Consider the following 24,655-nt stretch of genomic DNA (forward strand, 5'->3'; position numbering starts at 1 on the left):
GTTTGATCCAGCGGATCAGAATAGAAGTCAAGAGACCTAGAAGAGAAGAGGAGTGGAGAGGTGCTGGAAAATGGCGAAGATAGCAATCGGTCAATATATTGCGGCGCTTACACTACATTACATACACAGTCAAACAGGTTTAGGCAATAAATAGTGTGGTGGGAGTCTTCTTTAATTTCAGTAGGAAAACACGCCTGTAGTACCCCATTCACATAGGTGATATCACAGCTCACCTACTCCCCCTCACTTCACAATGATCTTTGCCCAGCTTAGAGCATGCCGAGTTTGCGCTTCTAAACAAACGTATAGGGTCTGAGTCAGTCTATTGCTGCCAATGTCCAGTGATGAACAGGTAGTAGGATTCTAATTCTAGGTCTAGTTTTTTTTACATATAGATAACTAGACACATAAAAATGTCATTTAAACAAAAGGTCTTTTTTTTCTGATAGCACATTACTTTTAAAAACTACAGAGCATATCAATTACATGTAACACAACATATTAGCTAAAATGTCAAGCGGAAAAGTCCATCAACAAACACAAAAAAGAACATTACTTTTCAGCCATAAACCTGGAAAAATGCTTATCCCACCCATTTACTTGATTAGAGCCTCGCTGTAGCGAGACGTCATCACTTATGGTGGTAGTAGGCACAACCCTTTAATTCTGCCTTGTTAGAAAGGTGAGCTTTTTAAGGCTTTTGATCCTTTTTTTTGGTGACAAAAAGTTGCAAATATTGAATACCATTTTTGGCAAAAATTAGCGACTTTTCACTATTTTGCATTGCACTTTTGAAAAGAAGGTGGGGAAGTGGGTGTGGTTAGTTATGCAAATAAGCCTTAAAGGGGTTGTCCTGGCTTGGGGCTCACGTCTGCAGTCACTCTATGTGAGTGCAGACTCGTGAATCTTTACAGCGTGCACAGTGGGCGCTGTCAGGATTCTCTGGTGCCGATGCAATTTGCATACTTCCGGACACATTCCAACTAGACATGTCCAGCGTCACTCAATTCACTTGCTTTGAGCAAGGCCACACAAGTCTAGTCGGCATGTAACCACATTAAGCAAATCACATACTTGTGGTCACATGACCACCAGAAAATCCCAACAAGTCTGCAGTTACAAGATTCACAAGTCTGCAGTTACATAGAGTGACTGCAGACTTCAGCCCCAAGCCTGGACAACCCCTAAAGGTAGCTTTCCAAAAAGTTACAAAAAAATTCACAATTTCCGCTCTAGAAAGGTGGTGTCATAAAATTCAATCTTTCTTATTGGATCTCATTCAGACATCAGTTTCTCACGTACTTGTTCTATCCAAGTTCTTAAGGGATAGAACTCGTACCTATCATAGTCTATGGGATGGTGCACATCTCCGTGTATCTTTGCGCACTGAGTGGTCGACACCAAGACATGTCTGATCCTGATCCGAGTGTCAGATCAAACTCATGAAAACAAAAAAACTTAGATGCCATCTATGTGCCATCCATTTTTCACTGTTTGATAGGAGAAGCTGGAGAAACCGGCATCAGTTTATTTTTGCGAATGACAAAAACTGATGAAACTTTGAAGGTAAAAACGGACCAAGAACTTATCAAAATCTGATCTAAAACATGGATTAAAATAGGTCAGTTTTTTTTTTGGGGGGGGGGGGTACAAAAATAATCCCTGTGGTCTAAATGAACACTTAGACTGAGGATGGCAGATTTACTGGTCCTTGAAAGTCACAGTGGTGCGTGGAGGGCGTTTCGAGTTGCAGCGGTTGTTTTATTATCTATCTTGTGCTGAGTATTTTGTGATTCCTGTTTACAATAAGATACAGCAAGTCGGAGAAGAAAAACAGAAAATGCGAGCAGAAGTACAAATGACTGCGTTCCCGGCTCCTGGATACGCTCTTTAAAGCTATTTTCATCTTAGCAGGCTGACATTTAAACCGCCAGAACACCGATATTTTGTGGATCAAGACGACATTCATCCTGCCAAGTGGTCAATTCCACATGGCCGTATCTGCATTGTTCTTTATAACAACTGTAGCTTTCTTTAAACTACCTGAGGAGACCTTTAAAAAGTAATTCACACCATGAAAGGGCACGTTAGTTCGGATTAATATGTCAGCCGCTTATTTTCTTGACAACGCAGCAAGATGCCATCGGACTGTTATTGAACGGACGTCTCATACCTTGTGTCAGGAGCTGGAGGTTTCGGACCTCCTCCCGGACTTTCAGCTGAAGGACTTGTTGTAGGACATATTGCCGCTGACTCTCCTGAACAATCCCCATCCTCTCCAACTTCTTGTCTGTGAGTCGTAGCAGAGCACGGCCTGCAAGGAACAAAAAAAATCTGAGATAAATGAGGAGGGAAGTTTCTGGCACATTAATTTTATGGGTTAAGGCTATGTTCACACAGAGCTTGATTTTTGAGTTGTTTTTTGATCAGGAACTATGTGCACACATAGTCTTCAGATCTGAAGGAGGATTTGGAGAGTTTCTACGCCAAAAACGCCTCAAAAGTCAACTCAGCTCTATGTGCACAAAGCTACAAAGCATAAACTGTCCAAATCCTCCTCAAAAAGGCAAAACACCTCAAAAACTTCTAGTTTATCCTCAGTGGCTATATGCACACGGAGTATTCAAGGAGTTTTTGGAGAAGAAACTTAGAGGAAACTGAGAGGATACTCTTCAAATCCTTTTGCAAAACTCCTCTAAAAACATGGAGGTTCTGCTCAGTTTCTTCTAAAAATAAAATCTGCACAAAATACTCAGTGAGCGCATAGCCTAAGACTAAATCGTGTTGCAAAAAGGCAGCGTTATCAGAGTTGATGCCCGGAGAACCTAAGTTGAATCCCACTCCCACCACCGTTAGCAACTTGAAAAATCTTTCTAAAGTCATGTCCATTAGTCCATTGTTGCACACAACAAAGGGGTTTTCAATGTTTTTTTTTAAAATTCATAATGAGAAGATATGCTGATAATAGGAAATAGGACGACCACCAGCCACCTGACTACTGAAGACACTAATTGGCTGCAGGGTCAGAAGAATGGTGGTCAGGACATCAATGCTTCTATCGGAGTTGCGGTGCTAAAGAAGGGAGCAGATTCCCGGGATGAGTAAGGCTTCTGTTCATAGAATCAGAGAATGTTCTCGTTGGAGGGGACCTCCAGAGTCATCGTGTCCAACCCCCTGCTCAATGCAGGAGTCACTAAACCATCTCAGACAGATGTCTGTCTAGCCTCTGAAGACTTCCATTGAAGGAGAACTCACCACCTCTTGTGGCCGCTTCTTCCACTCATTGATCGCCCTCACTGTCAAAAAGTTTTTTCTAATATCTAATCTGTATCTTCTCCCTTTCAGTTTCATCCCTTTGCTTCTAGTCTTTCTTTGTGCAAGCGAGAATAAAGCTGATCCCTCTACAGTGTGACATCCCTTCAGATATTTGTAGGGCTATCCTCTATCCTGTATCCTAAAAAAGACTGAAAAATCCCTTTAATAAAAAGTACTCACACTGTTGGTCTCCTCGCTTCCTATTTAAGCTGGGGACATCACGTGGCTGCCCTTATTGGCAGCTTTAGATATGAGACACTCCCCACTGGAAGAAGAAGCAAGGATATTGGTGGGGGACACTTGTGGAGGGAAGACAGGGGTCCCATAGATAAGTATGTTTTTTGTTTAGGTTAAGACTATCATGGGCACAGTTGTACTAAAGTAGTTAACAACCTCTTTAAGTTTGCCACTGTTCTGTCCGGTGAAAAAAATGTATCACCTAACCAAAGGTTAGCCCATAGGGGGTTCCTGAGCGTTGCGTCCGGCTTTTTCTGGAAGACTCATAGAGAATGAATAGAGCACCGGTTGGGCATCTGACCAGCTACTCCAGTTTGTAATGAGGATAAAAGTGTCCCAAAGGGTAAAAATTCCCTGTTCTGCCAATCAGTGCAGATCCCAGCGCTCAGACCTCCACCGATCAGTAAGTGATCACTTATCTTGTGGATAGGTAATAACTCCTTTAAATCAGACAACCCCCTTAAGATAAACCTGCATGAGTTTGCCCATGAGCTAACAATTTTTGGTCAGTGTATGTGCTGTTTCTAAGCTTAGTATGAGGACACTACGATCAAAATTGACTATTGTGCCCAAGCAAAGGCAAATATTCCGCATGTGCATTTTTTCAGCTTTACTATGTAAGTGCCTGATTTTGTAAAGTCTGGGGATGTTGTAAAAGACATCCATATCCTGCCATCTCACACTACTTGTTACCCTCATGTCGAGCATAGGAGCATCGCTTTGCTATGAATTGTAAATCAGGGCTATAGGGAAAAGGGGTGACAATCACTTCCTCCCATTTGTTCAACGCCCACCCCACCCCCACTAAACGGATGGTCTATGGTGCAGCTACCTCCATTGAAGTGGTCAGTAACAATATGAAACAACAGGCTGTGATACTTTTCTGTCCCTGGATAATTAGGCTTTTCTTGACTACTAGGCAACCGTCTATTCCACATGGCCAATGTCCCACACTATGCAACACCATGTTACCAGATAGATATTGCAGACATATTTTTGGCATTGTGCTGCAGTGCTGAATGCAATGCATTTACTTGCATTGTTGTGCGGCCTGCACATCATGCCAGAATTAATATTGGCTAGGTGGATAAAGTTATACATGCCATGTCTCATATGTATAGAAAGCTAAAATAGTGATAGGAAATATGGCATTAATATCTCCCTCCTGGGATCTTCAGGGGGCAGATATCCTTAAAATCACGGATCTTATAATTTTTGGAACTTATTTACCAGCCCCCAACTGAGGTCACCAGGGAAGGTAGGTGGGAGTGGCTGGTATCTGGTAAAAGCAGATTCTGACCTAGAACCCATGTTCAGTGCTGGGAGATACAATGTGCTGTAAGGATTGTAGATTGCACCATTTTCAATTTGGAGTTCTCCTCTTCGCAATTTCTGCACTACTCTTATGACAACAGATCTAGTAACTTTTTTTTTGTTTATCCTTTTTATTTTCTATGTGACTGTATATACTGTATTGTCTTATTTCCTTTGTAACATGTTGTATATTTTTAAAAGCACTGCCTAATTGTTGGATTAAATATACAGTACAGACCAAAAGTTTGGACACACCTTCTCATTTAAAGATTTTTCTGTATTTTCATGACTATGAAAATTGTACATTCACACTGAAGGGATCAAAACTATGAATTAACACATGTGGAATTATATACTTAACAAAAAAGTGTGAAACAACTGAAAATATGTCTTATATTCTAGGTTCTTCAAAGTAGCCACCTTTTGCTTTGATGACTGCTTTGCACACTCTTGACATTCTCTTGATGAGCTTCAAGAGGTAGTCACCGGAAATAGTCTTCCAACAATCTTGAAGGAGTTCCCAGAGATGCTTAGCACTTGTTGGCCCTTTTGCCTTCACTCTGCGGTCCAGCTCACCCCAAACCATCTCGATTGGGTTCAGGTCTGGTGACTGTGGAGGCCAGGTCATCTGGCGTAGCACCCCATCACTCTCCTTCTTGGTCAAATAGCCCTTACACAGCCTGGAGGTGTGTTTGGGGTCATTGTCCTGTTGAAAAATAAATGATGGTCCAACTAAACGCAAACCGGATGGAATAGCATGCCGCTGCAAGATGCTGTGGTAGCCATGCTGGTTCAGTATGCCTTCAATTTTGAATAAATCCCCAACAGAGTCACCAGCAAAGCACCCCCACACCATCACACCTCCTCCCCCATGCTTCACGGTGGGAACCAGGAATGTAGAGTCCATCCGTTCACCTTTTCTGGGTCGCACAGAACCAAAGATCTCAAATTTGGACTTATCAGACCAAAGCACAGATTTCCACTGGTCTAATGTCAAAACAAGTCTCTTCTGCTTGTTGCCTGTCCTTAGCAGTGGATTCCTAGCAGCTATTTCACCATGAAGGCCTGATGTACAAAGTCTCCTCTTAACAGTTGTTGAAGAGATGTGTCTGCTGCTAGAACTCTGTGTGGCATTGACCTGGTCTCTAATCTGAGCTGCTGTTAACCTGCGATTTCTGAGGCTGGTGACTCAGATAAACTTATCCTCAGAAGCAGAGTTGACTCTTGGTCTTCCTTTCCTGGGGCGGTCCTCATGTGAGCCAGTTTCTTTGTAGCGCTTGATGGTTTTTGCAACTACACTTGGGGACACTTTCAAACTTTTCCCAATTTTTCGAACTGACTGACCTTCATTTCTTAAAGTAAAGATGGCCACTCGTTTTTCTTTACTTAGCTGCTTTTTTCTTGCCACAATACAAATTCTAACAGTCTACTCAGTAGGACTATCAGCTGTGTATCCACCAGACTTCTGCACAGCACAACTGATGGTCCCAACCCCATTTATAAGGCAAGAAATCAGACTTATTAAACCTGACTGGTCACACCTGTGAAGTGAAAACCATTTCCGGTGACTACCTCTTGAAGCTCATCAAGAGAATGCCAAGAGTGTGCAAAGCAGTCATCAAAGCAAAAGGTGGCTACTTTGAAGAACCTAGAATATAAGACATATTTTCAGTTGTTTCACACTTTTTGTTAAGTACTGTATATAACTCCACATGTGTTAATTCATAGTTTTGATCCCTTCAGTGTGAATGTACAATTTTCATAGTCATGAAAATACAGACAAATCTTTAAATGAGAAGGTGTGTCCAAACTTTTGGTCTGTACTGTATAAAATTTCATAGCTAATAGCCTTGTTCCTCTGGCTCTATAAACCGCACCCCTGAAGCCTCGTGAGTCTCAACGTTACCAGTAACAGCTGTCATATCAGCCTGTAATAAACAATTGGTGCTGGCAGCTAGTGTTTCTTTGGTTGTTGTGCAGCTTGGTGGCTACTATACAAAAGTATATATATATATATATATATATATATATATATATATATATATACACTGCTCAAAAAAAAAGGGAACACTCAAATAACACATCCTAGATCTGAATGAATGAAATCTTCTCATTGAATACTTTGTTCTGTACAAAGTTGAATGTGCTGACAACAAAATCACACAAAAATCATCAATGGAAATCACATTTATTAACCAATGGAGGCCTGAATTTGGAGTCACCCCCAAAATTAAAGTGGAAAAACACACTACAGGCTGATCCAACTTTGATGTAATGTCCTTAAAACAAGTCAAAATGAGGCTCAGTATTGTGTGTGGCCTCCACGTGCCTGTATGACCTTCCTACAACACCTGGGCATGCTCCTGATGAGGTTGCGGATGGTCTCCTGTGGGATCTCCTCCCAGACCGGGACTAAGACATCCGCTGACTCCTGGACAGTCTGTGGTGCAACGTGATGTTGGTGGATGGAGCGAGACTTGATGTCCCAGATGTGCTCAATTGGATTCAGGTCTGGGGAACGGGCAGGCCAGTCCATAGCTTCAATGCCTTCATCTTGCAGGAACTGCTGACACACTCCAGCCACATCAGGTCTGGCATTGTCCTGCATTAGGAGGAACCCAGGGCCAACCGCACCTGCATATGGTCTCACAAGGGATTTGAGGATCTCATCTCGGTACCTAATGGCAGTCAGGCTACCTTTGGTGAGCACATGGAGGGCTGTGCGGCCCTCCAAAGAAATGCCACCCCACACCATTACTGAGCCACTGCCAAACCAATCATGCTGAAGGATGTTGCAGGCAGCAGATTGCTCTCCACGGCGTCTCCAGACTCTGTCACGTCTGTCACATGTGCTCAGTGTGAACCTGCTTTCATCTGTGAAGAGCACAGGACGCCAGTGGAGACTTTGTCAATCCTGGTGTTCTGTGGCAAATGCCCAGCATCCTGCATGGTGTTGGGCTGTGAGCACAACCTCCATCTGTGGACGTCGGGCCCTCATACCACCCTCATGGAGTCGGTTTCTAACCGTTTGTGTAGACACATGCACATTTGTGGCCTGCTGGAGGTCATTTTGCAGGGCTCTGGCATTGGTTCTCCTGTTCCTCCTTTCACAAAGGTGGGGGTAGCGGTCCTGCTGCTGGGTTGTTGCCCTCCTAGGGCCCCCTCCATCTAGGACATCATGTCTCGCTCCATCCACCAATGTCACGTTGCACCACAGACTGTCCAGGAGTTGGCGGATGCTTTAGTCTAGGTCTGGGAGGAGATCCCACAGGAGACCATCCGCAACCTCATCAGGAGCATGCCCAGGCGTTGTAGGGAGGTCATACAGGCACATGGAGGCCACACACAATACTGAGCCTCATTTTGACTTGTTTTAAGGACATTACATCAAAGTTGGATCAGCCTGTAGTGTGTTTTTCCACTTTAATTTTGGGGGAGACTCCAAATCCAGGCCTCCATTGGTTAATAAATTCGGTTTCCATTGATGATTTTTGTGTGATTTTGTAGCCAGCACATTCAACTTTGTACAGAACAAAGTATTGAAAGAGAATATTTCATTCATTCAGATCTAGGATGTGTTATTTGAGTGTTCCCTTTATTTTTTTGAGCAGTGTATATATATATATATATACAGGGAGGGCCATTTATATGGCACACCTAAATTAAATGGGAGTGATTGGTGATATCAACTTCCTGCTTGAGGCACATTAGTATATGGGAGGGGGAAAACTTTTCCAGATGGGTGGTGACCATGGCGGCCATTTAGAAGTTGGCCATTTTGAATCCAACTTTATTTTTTTCAATGGGAAGAGGGTCATGTAACACATGATCACATCTTAAAGCCCTAAAGTTGCCATTTGAAATGACTTTAGTTTTGTGCCATGTCTGTGATCTGATTTTTTTCAACAACATTAAACAACTGAATGAACATCCTCCGAGCCTGGTGATTCCATAATTTTTGCCAGGGGTTGTAGTAGTGTATCTTTTACCCTAATGTCAACTGAAAGTGGTGTTTGGTTTTCACCCCAGTGCCAAGTTCTGGTACAGCTATGATCTCCTGAATTTCCAGAGTTGCCAACAGAGAGCCACATGGAAAATGTATACATCCCGAGTGTATGTCAATATATCACACTTTTGTATCATATCTTATTAGTGGAAATTTCCTTTTCTTCTACATATACTGTACCGGCAGCTGATAGCTGTAACATCCCTGGCGGCATGCTTGCATAGTGCACCACCTCCCACTATGCAAGACCGCAAGCTTACCCACCAGTCCAGCCTGCAAACCTTGCTCCAGTTCATGCTGTGTGCATGTCTCTTGTCTGACTGCTTAGGGCGGCGGCCCGGTTACTTCCTGATTCTTATAGCTGCTGTGGGTGCACTCCTAATGCCTATTGCTGTGAGTCACTGGATATTTAAACCCCCTCCACCCAGTAGGAGGTGCCTGAGCAACACTATCTATCAGTGTGCTCCTTGCCTCTGAGCTGCCAGGTCTTGTCCTGTATCTTGTCTGTTTCTGCCACCCTGGGGGCTGCATACCCAGGCCTGTTATCTCTGACTTCTAGTCTGTTTCTGCCACCCTGGGGGCTGTATACCCAGACCTATTACCTATGAATTCTAGTCTGTTTCCGCCTCTGGGGGCCGTATACCCAGGCTCGTTCCTGTATCTTGTTTCAGTATCAGTTCCTGTCTGAACTGTCTCCTAGCCTGTTACCTGTCTGTCTCTATGTCCATACCCTCCCTTTTCCTGCAGTGTCTGAACCTGTACCTAACTCCAACTTGTTGTCTCTGTACTTCTGTTTGTGAGTTTTGTGTCCACTCGCTACTTCATTGTAAGTACCTTGTGTGTATCTGGTTCTGCTTGTCCCTTTTCCCTTCCTCCGTATCTACCTCCTGTATTCTAGCCATCTTCCTGTATCTTCCAGTCTGTTCCATGTGAACAGAGCCCTGTCCTCTCTGCCTGCACCTTCAGCCCTGTTCTGCTCTGCCTTGTCCACCGCTCCGGCGGTTCCTCTCTGCTCTGCCTTGTTCACCGCACCTGCGGTTTCGCTCTGCTCTGCCTTGTTCACCGCAGCTGCGGTTGCGCTCTGCTCTGCCTTGTCCACCGCTCCGGCGGTTCCTCTCTGTTCTGCCTTGTCCACCGCTCCGGCAGTTTCGCTCTGCTCTGCCTTGTCCACCGCACCTGCGGTTTCGCTCTGCTCTGCTTGCTCACCGCACCGGCGGTTTCGCTCTGCTCTGCCTTGTCCACCACTCCGGCGGTTCCGCTATGCTCTACCTTGTCCTCCGCTCCGTCGATTTTGCTTTACTCTGCTTGTCTACTGCATCTGCGGCTCTGTTCCTGTCTCCCAGTCTGTACTGGACCCTATCCAGCCTGCGCTCCAACCTGCTAGTACCTCCCTGTCTGTACTCCAGCCATGCATGCCAGTATCTCCCTGTCTGCACTCCAGCCCTGCTTGCCAGTACCCACCTGTCTGCATACCAGCCGTGCTTGCCAGTACCCACCTGTCTGCATACCAGCCGTGCTTGCCAGTACCCTCCTGTCTGCATACCAGCCGTGCTTGCCAGTACCCACCTGTCTGCACACGAGCCATGCTTACTAGTACCCACCTGTCTGCATACCAGCCGTGCCTGCCAATACCCACCTGTCTGTATGCCAGTCTAACCTGCCTGTTCCTACATTCCCCGGTGTGGGTCAACAGCTGTGACCAGGGTCTGACCTGGAGTAGCACCTGGCGCCTCTGCTTGGTTCCTCCTTGGTTCACGGAGTCGACTGAGCCGCCGTGCGACCGTGGTCGGATCGGGTTGATACTTAGTTACGTCCCTCCAGGCACTCCTCGGTTCATGGTACAGTGGGATCACTAATCAAGCTCACGCCAGTCAGTCCAGGCGCGAGCGTAACAATTTGCTCAGGCCATGGTTCCCATTGAGCCCCACGGCCCTTCGCTCTCAGAGACATTTTGAATCCTTGTCTGGCGAATATGTGCACCAAGAAAATTTTTTTTCGCAAGCCGAGGTCCCGGCGATTTACGCACCAGCTCAAATGGATCTATCAGCACTCGTTCCCGCGGATCCACCACCGTACTATGGGGATCCAAAACGTAGCCGTGCATTTGTGGAGCAATGCATGCTGCATTTCAAGTTCTATGCTCACTATTTTCCTACCGATCGGGTTAAAGTGGCATTTATGATGTCCTACCTAGCAGGTGATGCCTTGAAATGGATCACCCCCCTATGGGAAGCATGGGATCCTATCGTTTTTGACCTGCAGGCCTTCCTGGTGGCCTTTCTAATGGTCTTCGATGACCCTAATCCCGAAGCCTCTGCTAAAGCTTCCCTTCCCAATATCCCGGAGCAGCCCTGATGGGTAATATGTATAGGTAGCCTACCAGTTCTCCAGCCCGAAGAGACTGCTGCTAACCCAGAATCCACACAGGATGACTATGCTCCACAGAATACTTCTCTTCTCAACCTCAAGAGGCAGTCCAGACGTGCAAGGCGTAGAGGTAAACCATCACGCCAGGTTCAGTCCTCCCAAAGACCTCCTGTTCCCCAGCCAGTAGAGGCAGCTATCCGCACTGAATTCATGAAAGTTGAGCATGTTCGTCAGGCAAAGTAGAGGCCGGAACTCAGTCACAAAATCGGATTGCGGTCCCGCTGCGGTTGTTTGGGACCCCCTGACGGTCTTTGTCCAGCGAAGGCTGGAGACTCCCAAGACATTAGGCCTGTAGGAGAGGCTGCCTTTGGCGTTAGTGCTTCCTCTCCACAGATGACCATGACTGTCTCCGTGGCAAGTGAAGGCCTTGGATTAACCGGAAGTTTCGGGCTTAAAGCCTTGAAGAGTCAGTGTTTGATTCCCGTCTGAAAACTCCAGAAGCCGGTTTGGGCATTGTCAGCAGAAGGACGAGCCCTACTCAGAAACAGTCAAAATATGTCTGTACAAATTAAGCTCCAGATTGGAGTATTACACATGAAGAAGTTCACATTCCAGGTGCTGACTGGTTTACCCACAGGTCGTCCAGAGCCGAGAGATCTAGTGCCCGCTCAGGTCTGGAGATCCTGCATGGTGCATCCTGGGGGACTGCTAAGGTACAAAAAGTGTCCAGTCCCCATATCTTCAGGACAGTCAGCAGTTTCTTCTTCTTCTTCACCAGATCTGCTAGTCGCTGACTCGCTGTGAGCTGAAGTCTCCGAAGGAAGAGAAGCGGAGGCGATGTCCCCACACAGTCTCGACGATTGTACCAATGATCTGGCTTCAGGTACCATCCCGCCTCACAGACATGTCATCTCTGAAACCAGATTGAAGATGGTCCCAAAGCAAGGACCTTCCGTCTCTAATAAATCTGGCCTTACGTCCATCCAGGCGGTGTTTACCCCCGAGTCTCTGCACCCCTCCAACCAGGTGGAGGACCTCCAGTTGTCTCCTGAATCCTCCGGGGTGCTACCTGATAACAAATGGAGTGAGACTTTCCTACACCCTGTACCTGGTACTTCGCCCACTTCATCCAGTAAGCTTGGCAAAGTGTACTTCGAAGCAGTGATTACCCCCGAGTCTCTGCACCCCTCCAACCAGGCGGAGGACCTCCAGTTGTCTCCTGAATTCCCCGGGGTGCTACCTGATAAACGGAGAGAGACTTTCCTACACCCGGTACCTGGTACGCCGCCCACATCATCCAGTAAGCTTGGCAAAGTGTACGTCAAGGCGGTGGTTACTCCCGAGTCTCTGCACCCCTCCAACCAGGTGGAGGACCTTCAGTTGTCTCCTGAATCCACCAGGGTGCTACCTGATAACAAATGGAGAGATACTTTCCTGTGTGCTGTTCCTGGTACTTCACCCACTTCATCTGTTGCTGAGGATGGCTTGATAGGAGGAAGCATCCTAGTCACCAAGATGATGAGACCAGTTTCGTTTCCTCTAGTGGACAGAAGAGGTAATCCTCTTGAAGAGAAGGATTGGCCTCCAAATTCTCTGCAGAAGACCCTTGCAGGCTTGAAGAAGAGGGGGCGTAAAGGGGGGGTACTGTAACATCCCTGGCAGCATGCTTGTGTGACACCCCAGGGGTCTGGTTGCCACAGTGATAGAGATATTACGTCTGAGAGCAGGTGGGAGGTCCTTTGGTCAGGGATCCTGTGCATGCCACACCTCCTGCCCAGTCTTGGGAGGGGAAGGACTTCCCCTATATAAACCCGGGGCTGAGGCAGAGTGAGTGAGAAAGAAGACAGAACAAGAGTAGAGAAGAGAAGCAGCATAGCAAGAAACATCAGGAGCTCTGTGGGGAGCAGTGTTACAACGAGTCAGGGGCTGGTAGCTACAGAGCTCGCCCTGACTGAGAAGATTTCTTACCGGACCCGGAGTCCGAGGCTGTGGGGACTAACTCCTACCCAGCAGCAGAAACCGTCCGGCAGAGGATTTCAGGTCCTCTGGCCCAGAAGCCCGAAGGCACGGTCACATGCGTGGGACCAGCACCGCCATCGTGGAGCGGAAGCCATTAGAAGGCCCCGAGTCACCGGCCATACGGGTGAGCACCACACGGTACACTCAGGGACGTGGGCTACTTATTCCCGCCTCTAGCAAGGTAGCCAAAAGAGTACAGTTAGTTGGGAAGGCCTACAACTCCGCCTGGCCAGGGGAGATCCCATCTGCTCAAGGACTGACCAGGCCCCTATCACTAGCAAGTACTCCGGGAGGGTCTATCTTTGTCACCAGTAAAGACCCTGAACTACACCGCACCGTCTCTGAGTGGTTCCTGCTACCCCCATCATCCACGTCGGCTGCCCTGAGGCCATACCCCTCCCGTTGGGGGTTATACCATCCACGCTGCACCATCCTTCCACCGGCCTCAGCGGTCTGCCCTGCAGCGGCAGCTCCATAGCTGCATTCAACGGGTGGCATAGTCACCAACCATCTACTGCTAGTACATCGCCGCTCGGTTTGACTCCCTGGGCACGGACCGGGTCGCCGCCACGAGACTACAACCCTCAAGAGATCCGGCTCCGGGTAAGCTCCCGCGTGCGCAACGCAGCGCGACACAGGCCCAGGGGCGCGTCACTTGCATAGTGCACCACCTCCCACTATGCAAGACCGCAATCTTATCCACCAGTCCAGCCTGCAAACCTTGCTCCAGTTCATGCTGTGTGCATGTCTCTTGTCTGACTGCTTAGGGCGGCGGCCCGGTTACTTCCTGATTCTTATAGCTGCTGTGGGCGCACTCCTAATGCGTCTCCAGCCTATTGCTGTGAGTCACTGGATATTTAAACCCCCTCCACCAAGAAGGAGGTGCCTGAGCAACACTATCTATCAGTGTGCTCCTTGCCTCTGAGTTGCCAGGTCTTGTCCTGTATCTTGTCTGTTTCAGCCACCCTGGGGGCTTCATACCCAGGCCTGTTATCTCTGACTTCTAGTCTGTTTCTGCCACCCTGGGGGCTCTATACCCAGGCCTGTTACCTGTGACTTCTAGTCTGTTTCTGCCTCTGGGGGCCATATACCCAGGCTCATTCCTGTATCTTGTTTCAGTATCAGTTCCTGTCTGAACTGTCTCCTAGCCTGTTAATTGTCTGTCTCTATGTCCATACCCTCCCTTTTCCTGCACCTAACTCCAACTCGTTGTTTCTGTACTTCTGTTTGTGAGTTTTGTGTTCACTCGCTACTTCTTTGTAAGTACCTTGTGTGTATCTGGTTCTGCTTGTCCCTTTTCCCTTCCTCCGTATCTACCTCCTGTGTTCTAGCCATCTTCCTGTATCTTCCAGTCTGTTCCATGTGAACAGAGCCCTGTCCTCTCTGCCTGCACCTTCAGCCCTGTTCTGCTCTGCCTTGTTCACCGCACCTGCGGTTTCGCTCTGCTCTGCCTTGTCCACCGCTCCGGCGGTTCCTCTCTGCTCTGCCTTGTTCACCGTGCCTGCGGTTGCGCTCTGCTCTGCCTTGTCCACCGCTCCAGCAGTTCCTCTCTGTTCTGCCTTGTCCACCGCTCTGGCATTTTCGCTCTGCTCTGCCTTGTCCACCGCACCTGCAGTTTCGCTCTGCTCTGCTTGCTCACCGCACCGGCGGTTTCGCTCTGCTCTGCCTTGTCCACTGCTCCGGCAGTTTCACTTTGCTCTGCTTGTCTACCGCATCTGCGGCTCTGTTCCTGTCTCCCAGTCTGTACTGGACCCTATCCAGCCTGCGCTCCAACCTACTAGTACCTCCCTGTCTGTACTCCAGCTGTGCTTGCCAGTATCTCCCTCTCTGCACTCCAACCATGCTTGCCAGTACCCACCTGTCTGCATACCAGCCGTGCTTGCCAGTACCCACCTGTCTGCATGCCAGCCGTGCTTGCCAGTACCCACCTGTCTGCATACCAGCCATGCTTGCCAGTACCCACCTGTCTGTATGCCAGTCTAACCTGCCTGTTCCTGCATTCCCCGGTGTGGGTCAACAGCTGTGACCGGGGTCTGACCTGGAGTAGCACCTGATCCCTCTGCTCGGTTCCTCCTTGGTTCACGGAGTCGACTGAGCCGCCGTGCGACCTTGGTCGGATAGGGTTGATACTTAGTTACGCCCCTCCAGGCACTCCTCGGTTCATGGTACAGTGGGATCACTAATCACGCTCACGCCAGTCAGTCCAGGTGCGAGCGTAACAATAGCCCTTCTCTACCTAAAAGCAAGCAAGATACAATATTCACCCGTCCAACATGCCCTTTCCAACAATGACTACATAAATATTTTTTTCTTATTTGTACTTTACAGAATGTTAATGCAAGTACAGTGCCTAAGTAATGCAATGAAATCTGAAGTATTTGTCGGGAGTAGTCCTTTACGCGCTGGTCGGTAATATTACGGTAGAGTATACAATGTCCCAGCATTTAATGACGGATATGAAAGTCTCATTCAGCTGAAGTGCTGGAGTCATTTCCAGTAAGTGAAGGATATAAATATGGAAGTTATAAATAATAAATATATGGCTGCTGCTCAATAGACCGCACCGGTTCACTTACGATGTAAACATTGTCATATGAGGTAAGGCGATCTACCCGTAAGAACAGTTCCTAAAGAAGGAAGTTGTCGATATTTTACAAAATGCAAGTCAGATCAAAATATAGTCCTAAAGCCCAGAGCAAAAGATTACATTTTCCAATTTGTGCAAGCACAAATTTACATGGAAATTTGCAGAAACTCCTTTTCACTTTTGCAGGTAATTCTTCCCTAAAAGCGATAATTCTAGTAGAGAAGACCCCTGTAGTTAGTGATGAGCGAGTATTGTAATATTTGTAATCGCTATACTCGTAACCAGTACTTTGCAATAATCGCGTTTTCGTTCCGAATAGCGAGTACAATGTAAGTCAATGGGAAATGCGAGTAATTTTCTGCTGGACCCTACAAAGGGGTCTGGGGGCCTGTTGAAAAGGCTGAAATGGATGGCAAAGTGGTGAAACAGAATGGGAAGAGCCTGGAGAATGTGCCTGCATGCATTTCTGACTCACATATGGTTTCTGGGAATAAGTATTACGCCACTTTTACAAACACACAAGAACAACTACCAAACCTAACCTAAATTGCATTTAACAGGCCAAAAACATTAAGAAACAGTTTTTCCTGCACAATCACTTGTATATAAGGCTAAATAAACCAGAGAAACCCCAAAAATATCCCTTTTAGCCTTTGTTCACACATACTGTTGAGGCTTTTTTCGCCTTTCACAATTGGGAGGGCCCTGACTTATACATTTTGTAGATCCCTCTGTCATACATCATTTTTATTTCGCTATTCCCTAGCACTTTACAAACACAGCTAGAACGTACCAGTAGGTATGTTGATCTTTGACCTGAGAGGCCTCAGGTGGCTCTGTAACATGAGTTTTGGAGGGACAGCTGTTACTTAGACATTTGGGCGGTCCCTCCATCATTGACTCTCAGATGGTGGAATACATGTTCCATAGCAGTTTACAATGTGCCCATTATAGCGTTGGGCTTGACCCTCCTCCTCCTCCTCCTCCTCCTGCTCCTCCTCCTCCACCATGTGATACTGCGGCCCTAAATTCAAATGTTCAGAGACCCTGCAGTAGGCAGGAAAGCTGAGTTTTGTGAGAGCCCTCGTGTGGCCTTGTAACATACATTTTGAAGTGCCCTCCTCTAGAGATTTTGGAGGTCCCTCTTGTGTACATTTGAGAGTGCCTTCACTTATTCATATTGTAGGGCCCTCACTCTATTATTTAACTCATTAAAGGGCAGAGACTACAGAGAAAAAGGCCAAGAGACATGGAGTACTAGAAGGTAGCAGTGAGTGCGGCCTGCGACCCTCAGGTATGGCTGAACTCTGTGAACCAGAAAAATAAAACTGCACTAGTCAACTGGATGACGAGCTGAAATATATCACTTGTGCAAGTCAATGGACAAAGGATATATGGTGCCCCCCTCCAGGATGGGTTGGAGAAGCTTCTGCAAATGGCTCAGAGATTTTGATTGTCAATATTCCCCAGATTTTATAGGAAGCGAAGACTTCTTGATACTGTACTACTGGGTCCAGTGCAGAATGTGCATTGTATTTCCAAAAATTACTCCTGGGGGTTGTGACATAGGTGCAGGAAGATTCCATGACAAGGGCCTCCCTTGTCAAACATTAACTACGATGGAGTACTATAGTAATTGTGGCCCTCAATTTAAGTTTTCAGAGGGCCATCAGTCGGTCATCAACAGTCAGTGTAAATTTCTATTGAATATATATCCCCTATCTCAGTCACAATGTGGCACAAGCCAGGCATGTTTTTTTACCAAATAGGGTGACTGACAGTACATTTCTATTGAATATGTATCCCCTATCTCAGTCACAATGTGTCTTTAGCAGCACAGAAGTTCACAGTTGTCCCAGTAGTACAGAACAGCACAGTTCTAATGCAAAGGCACATTAATGAACACAGCATTCTTTAAAGCACAGTGAGATGGAGGAGGGGGGAGGGTTTGCTGAGGGAGATGATTCCTGTGACACCATTTCTTCCAGCCCTTAGCTTTCTGCCTGACAATACTCTGCACTGCTAGTTCAGGAACTCTACCTGACCTGTCCTTAGCTTCACTCCTGACTTGAATCCTGGTTCTGTGAGATACAGAACACACACACCACCTTTCTCTTTGGCTCCAGCCAAACAACTTCCCCACAATCCCACTGGGGCTCTGCTAAAACACTTCCCTTCTCCTGTGACTGTGTTAACCCCTCTAGTTGCTGGATGCTTCTGGAGCACAACACTTTCTGTGCTTGTGTTACTTCTAATAGTTGCTGAATGATTTTAAAGCAACAGCACTACTTCTGCATGTCACACCTGTCTGCATTTTTCATGGAGAGGCGTGTGCGCCTATCAGTGATGATTGCCCCAGGGGAACTGAAAACACGCTCTGACACCACACTAGCAGCCAGGCAGGTTAGCACCTCCAAGGCATATAAGGAGAGGTCGGACCAAGTGTTCAGCTTAGACACCCAATAATTAAAGGGAACTAAAGCGTCAGAAAGGACGCACGTATGGTCACTTAAGTACCCCTTGACCATGTTCTGCAACTTATCCCTCCTTGGCATTGTTACAGGCACAGATAGCCCTTGCTGTTTGTTACGGGTCCAGTTGGTGGAACCTCTGTGCTTCGGTGCAAGGAGGGATCAGAGGGGCGTGACTAAGTACCTATTCGGCCTGAACAAGGCGGCACGGTGGCTCAATCGATTCCGTGAACCAGGGAGGGACCGAGCAGGGGGACCAGGTGCCACTCTGGGACCGACCTTGTGTGAGAGCAGGTGACTACCACGGGTCAGATGGCAGGAACTGACCGGTACAGCAGATGAGCACGGCTGGAAGGATGACGGGTGGTCCGGGTAGACAACCTAGCGGGCACGACAGGTAACAGGCAGGTGCTCCAGGTAGGCAGGCGGGCACAAGAGGTAATAGACAGGTGCTTCCAGGTAAGCAGGCTGGTGAGCATGGCAGGAAACAGGCAGGCGGACTGGCGAGCAGGACTGACAGGCAGACTGGCGGGCAGGACTGACAGGCAGCGAGACCTGAGGGCTGAAGCAAGTGTTAGCACACGGAACAACAACCATTGCACAGGCACCTCCATATTGGAGGAGGTGCTTTAAATAGGGGAAGTCCTCCGGCCACTGGCCGGGGACTTTTTAGGATGACGCGCGTGGCCCCTTTAAGAGGGAGGGAGCACAGTGCCCGGGAAGCTGCGCACGGTGCGCTCCACAGCGGCAGGACGGGAACCGGAAGACGCCGGACCAGGACCACGGTGGTGAGGGGAATGGCGTCTCTGCCCGGCAGGAGGCAGAGATGCCGATGCTACACTGTTGTAAAGGTTTATTGAAAATTGCCCAGTTGGAGCTGGTGTTTATGTCTCTCACCATTATCCCTTGGTGTTGAAAAGAGCCAGTACCTCTGCCACTAGCATTGTCTGAGGGTGATGTTTTCAGCAACTGATCTACAACGGCCCTCTTGAACTATTCCATTGTAAAACTCTTTGGTGACTCCAAAAGGAGAGAAGGAAATTTCTCCTTGTACCGTAGATCGAGAAAGGTGGCCAACCAGTATAGGTTGTTGGATAAAATGTGTATCATGCAAGGGTCTTGCCACAGACACTTACACATGAACTGTACCATGTGGGCCAAGCTACAAAAAGGCAAATGTTCTGTTTCCCCAACAGTAGAAACAGTACCCATCCTCTCCTCACACTGACTTGCCTCCTCCTCCTCCTCCACCTCCTCCTCTCCAGCCCATCCAGGCTGGATAGACATGAAGCTTGGGTTGGGTGTCCCCTCTGTAGCATTATGAGTCCCCTCGGTAGCACAGAAAAACAAGTCCTCTCCCTCCTCATCTTCCTCCTCATCACCCATTGTTGCCTCAGAATATTGGCTGGCCTGGGTAGTGCCACCCATTGGGAAATTTGACTCCATACCAACATGCTGGGCACTCAAAGCTTCCTCTTTGAGATTATGCAGTGATTGTTTCAAGAGACACAGCAGCGGGATGGTTACTCTGATAATAGCCTGATCACCGCTCACGAGGTTGGTGCAGTACTCAAAGTTCTCAAGAACATCACAAATGTCAGTGATCCACACCCATTTGACAGTCGTTATGTGTGGTGGCTGACTCTCAGTCTGACGGGCATGTTGAAGCTGGTATTCAGCTACTGCCCTCGGGTGTTCAAAAAGCCTCGACAACATATGATAGGTTAAGTTCCTCCGCGTGGGCAGGTCGCAAATGAGTCGGTGACTTGGCAAATTCAAGTGCTTTTTCAGCACTGTAAGAGCAGCAAAAGCAGTAGAGGAATTGTGGAAATGGGCGCTAATACGGCGCACCTTCTCAAGTGGGTACGGCAAGTCACGGTAAGTTTTCAGAAATTTTTGAACAACTAGGATCAGCACGTGAGCCATGCTTGGCACGTGTACCAGCCGACGACCTTTAAAGCCGCAACCTGGTTGCACCCATTATTGCAGACGACCAGACCGGGTTGGAGGTGCAGCGGGGAGAGCTACTGATTGGTCTGTTGTTTTAAAGCTTGCCACAGCTCTGCTGCAGTGCGTGCTTTCTGTCCTAAACAGATCAGCTTCAGCAGAGCGTGTTGCTGCTTTGCCGATGCGCTGTTGCACAGGTCCCAGCTTGGCAGTGATGGGGAGGGTAATTCAGCAGAGGATGAGGAGCAAGAGGAGGGGAGAGAGGAAGTGGAATATGAAGAGGCGGAAACCCTTACAGAATTTGGGCCTGCTATTCTTGGCGTGGGTAGGATGTGTGATGTTCCAGGTTGCGCCTTTGTCTCACCCTCCACCAGGTTCACCCAGTGTGCCGTGACAGAAATGTATCGTCCCTGTCCACAACAACTTGTCCAGGTGTCTGTTGTTAGGTGGACCTTCCCGGTTACTGCGTTGGTGAGAGCATGGTTCAGATTGTTTAACACGTGCTTATGTAACGCAGGGACGGCACACTGGGCCGGTTGGGAGCACTGTATCATGGGGCAGCTACAGCCAAGAGATCACGGAAAGACCGTGTTCCCACGAGTCTAAACGGTAACATCTCCACAGTTAGCAATTTGGCAATGTGCGAGTTTAGTATTTGTGCCTGTGGGTGCGTGGCTGAGTATTTACTTTTTCTTTCCAAGCTCTCTGGCACGGACAATTAAACGATTCGCTGGGAAAAGGAAGTGGATGTGGTTGATGCTTGTTGTGTGTGAGCCACCGCAGCTTGTGGGCAGGAGGTATGAGCGCCTGCTTCCTGAACAGCAGATTCTGAAGGACATAGCTTAGGTGACATGCATTGGTTTGACCGGCAGATGCAGATTTGGTTCCTTGGTGCTCCGCCCACCTACTGGGGTACTTGGCTGCCATGTGGTTTCGCACACTGGTGGTGCTCAGGTTGCCTTTGCCCTGGCCTCTGCTCAACTTGGTAGGGCAGATGCTACAGACTACAATGTTTTTACTCTGAAGGACTTTCAGAAAAAAAATTCTACACAGCAGCTGAACGCTCCCTTGCCCTGACTTGGCGCATAGGGGGGTGCTCTTGGGAACAGTTGACCCAGTTCTCACTCTGGGAAAACCACGACCCCTTGGTGCCTGTGTTGGTGCTACATATCCATCTTCCTCTGTGTTGCTGTCATGGCTATGCATGCCAAAGGTCCAGGTCGGATCAGTGGACTCATCATCGACCACCTCGTCTTCCATCTCATCCTCCTTCCCAGTTGATATTGTAGGCTGACCTGATGGCAACTGTGTCTCATCATCTTCAGCCTCCATCTCTGGATACAGCAAATGACATTCCTCCAAGTGGCTTTCTTCTGGCCATAGGTACTCAAATACTTGAGCATCAATGCACGCCACCTCCTCTTGTCCCTCTTCAATGCTGCACGGTAATAGGCCAGAGCCAACCAAATGATACGTACCAAACAGATCCTTGGAGTGGCCAAGCTTGGGGTCATATGTCTCCTGTGACTGATAATGGCGGGAGGAAGGGGAACCAGCTTCAGGATTGGATGGGCCAGCCTTCTGTGTATCGACAGTAGACTGTGTGGTCGTGGATGTAGTATCGGCGTCTCTGCCCCCTGACAGGCAGAGACGCCGTGCCACTTACCGCCGCGCTCCCTACCCGGCGTCCTCCGGCGCTCCTGCCTCTGTTGCTGCCGGCACTGTGCTTAGGTCACGCGCGCTCCCTCCCTCTTAAAGAGGCCGCGCGCGCTGTCCTAAGGAGTCCCCGGCTAATGGCCGGAGGACCTCTCATATAAAAGGCACCTCCTCCAAAATGGAGGTCCCCATGCAAGGTTGTAGCTTTGTGTGTTATACTCTGCTTCAGCCCTCAGGTCCCGCTGCTAGCCTGACTACCAGTCCAGCCCGCCAGCCTGACTACTAGTCCAGCCCGCCAGCCTGACTACAAGTCCAGCCCACAAGCCTGACTACAAGTAAAGTCCGCCAGCCTGACTACAAGCCAGCCCGCCAGCCTGACTACAAGTCCAGCCCGCCAGCCTGACTACAAGTCCAGTCCACCAGCCTGACTACAAGTCCGGTCGGCCAGCTTGTCTACTCTCCAGCACGACAGTCTGTCTACAGTCCAGTCCGCCAGTCTGTCTACCTGGAAGCACCTGCCTGTTACCTGCCGTGCCTACCAGCCAGCCTACCTGGAGGCTCCTGCCCGTTACCTGCCGTGCCTGCCAGCCCGCTTACCTAGAAGCACCTGCCTGTTACTTGCCGTGCCTACCAGCCAGCCTACCTGGAGGCTCCGGCTTGTTACCTGCCGTGTCTGCCAGTCCATCTGCCCGGATCACCCGTCAGCCTGGCTGCCGTGCTCATCTGCTGTACCGGTCAGTCCCTGCCTTCTGACCTGTGGGAGTCACCTGCTCTCATACAAGGTCGGTCCCGGAGTAGCACCTGGTCCCTCTGCTCGGTCCTTCCCTGGTCACGGAGTCAATTCAGCCGCCGTATGACCTTGGTCGGTCTGAGTTGATACCTAGTTACGCTCCTCTTGTCCCTCCTTGCACCGCAGCAGAGGTTCCACCACCCGGATCCGTAACAGTGGAAGATTTGTTGCTGCTTGGCAAATGCGTAGAGGCCTTGTTTGCTATCCAAGACAGAATTTGCTCTCGCTTTTCTGGCTTCCACACACATTTACGTTCCAGACTAGGAAATTTTTCCAGGAACATAGCGGATGCATCAAGTTTCTTCTGACCTAACACAGACTGAGTGCCTTCTCGCGCACCACTGACAACACCACGTCCACGTCCCTTAACAACAGGCTTTTTTGGCATTTTGGGTTTTGTTGACAGACTTTCAGATGTTGATGGCACAATCCAAGCTAGCTGTAACAGTGGGTAAAATGGCCTGGTGAGTGCTTGGTAGCAGGCAGTAGGAAATATTTGGACTACTGCTTTGCATAGGGCACTAAACGCCTTTTTAAGTGGACTAATGTGGACAGAAGGCAGGCTGTCACCCCAAAAACAGCGGGGAAAATGGGCTGGTGTGGGCTTTGTAGCAGGCAGTAGGAAATGTTTGGACTACTGCTTTGTGTAGCGCACTAAACGCTTTTTTAAGTGGACTAATGTGGACAGAGGGAAGGCTGTCATCCCAAAAACAGAGGGAAAAATGGCCTGGTGCGTGCTTTGTAGCAGGCAGTAGGAAATGTTTGGACTACTGCTTTGCGTTGGGCACTAAACGCCTTTTTAAGTGGACTAATGTGGACAGCAGAAGCCAGGCTCTAACCCTAAAACAGCAGGGAAAAGAGACCGCTGCTTTAAAAAAAAAGGCAGCCCAAAATGCTAATTCTGTGTGCTGGAAAAATATTGCTTTGCCTCTGACAAGTGCTGTTTTAAGATGGACACTGGAAGAATACTTTAACCTTTCCCTACCTAATACACAATTGTGACGCCTCAGTCCGTTGCAAGCCCGTGTTTCACCCTGGGTGTTGGGGGACTCGGTGTCGGGCCCTTTGATGGAGAGGTGGGATGCAGCCATGGCCCGGGCCCGACCCGTGCTCAGGGCCGTCACATTAAAAAGAGATGGTGTGGGCTTGTCCGGGGTTGAGTGGCTTGTTTAACGACTACGCCACCTGTGGTGCCTGGTTAAGGGTCACCAGCGCCGCTACAGTCCGCTGAGGCATGGTGTTACCGCGGCCAAAGTTCTTACTACTCCCCAAAGGTGGAGCAAGGCCTCAGGGCAGAGGGACAGGATGGAGGGGGTAGTAGTAGAGGAGAAGGGATCCCGCATCCCGCCGTGTGGTGCAGAAATGACAGTCCGGAGGCCATAGGGGTGAACTTCCAAGGCTTTACTCACTCAGATGGCAAAGGAAGGCGACTCCCTGCTCCCCGCGGAGTCCTGCGTTCACCAGAGATGGGGGTCCGACAACCTCCGAGTAAGTCCAGCGTTCAGTCGCGACCTTACAACAGAGTGTTCCTGAACTACAGACCGATTCCTTTCCTGTCCGTGTGGTCTCCCTCTGAACTCCTCTCAGAACAAGGGTACGGGTGGCAATTCCCCTCCATTCGATACCCGGTGGGATCCTCTGGGCCTAACCGGGCTTTCCCGTCCAGGATGTAGAGTACAAGGTTGGGTGTCGGGGGCTGGTACCCCTCTTGCAGCCGGAGTCCCTCTGAATATATCAGGTAGGCGAGGACAGGTGGCGTACACCACTCTGTCTGCATCCTGCCTGGGATCCATTTGCTGTGGAGCCACATTCCTAAGCTCCGGGCCTTCTTGATCCTGGTCCTTGGCTGGGTTGAGACATTTCCCGTCTTAAACCTACCTCTCGTCCCAAGACCAGGGTATGAGGGCTGTGTCCCTAGCCAGTGCAGGCCCACACAGGATCTGCGC

General features: G+C 48.7%; 1 protein-coding gene across 4 annotated transcripts in view; it reads right to left on the reverse strand.

The window, feature by feature from the left end:
* SAMD12 (sterile alpha motif domain containing 12) overlaps positions 1-24,655 on the reverse strand; it is a 1,186,303-nt gene that overhangs the window by 566,139 nt on the left and 595,509 nt on the right. For all 4 annotated transcript variants that reach the window (XM_073679804.1, XM_073679806.1, XM_073679803.1 and 1 more), the window contains one exon: positions 2,174-2,314. In XM_073679804.1, coding sequence (XP_073535905.1) covers positions 2,174-2,314 — 141 coding nt within the window. The remainder of the gene's footprint in view (positions 1-2,173; positions 2,315-24,655) is intronic.

Source organism: Phyllobates terribilis, unplaced genomic scaffold (genome assembly GCF_046119375.1).
Source record: "Phyllobates terribilis strain yellow unplaced genomic scaffold, ASM4611937v1 Scaffold_4__5_contigs__length_816908805, whole genome shotgun sequence".
NCBI classification, from domain to species: domain Eukaryota; kingdom Metazoa; phylum Chordata; class Amphibia; order Anura; family Dendrobatidae; genus Phyllobates; species Phyllobates terribilis.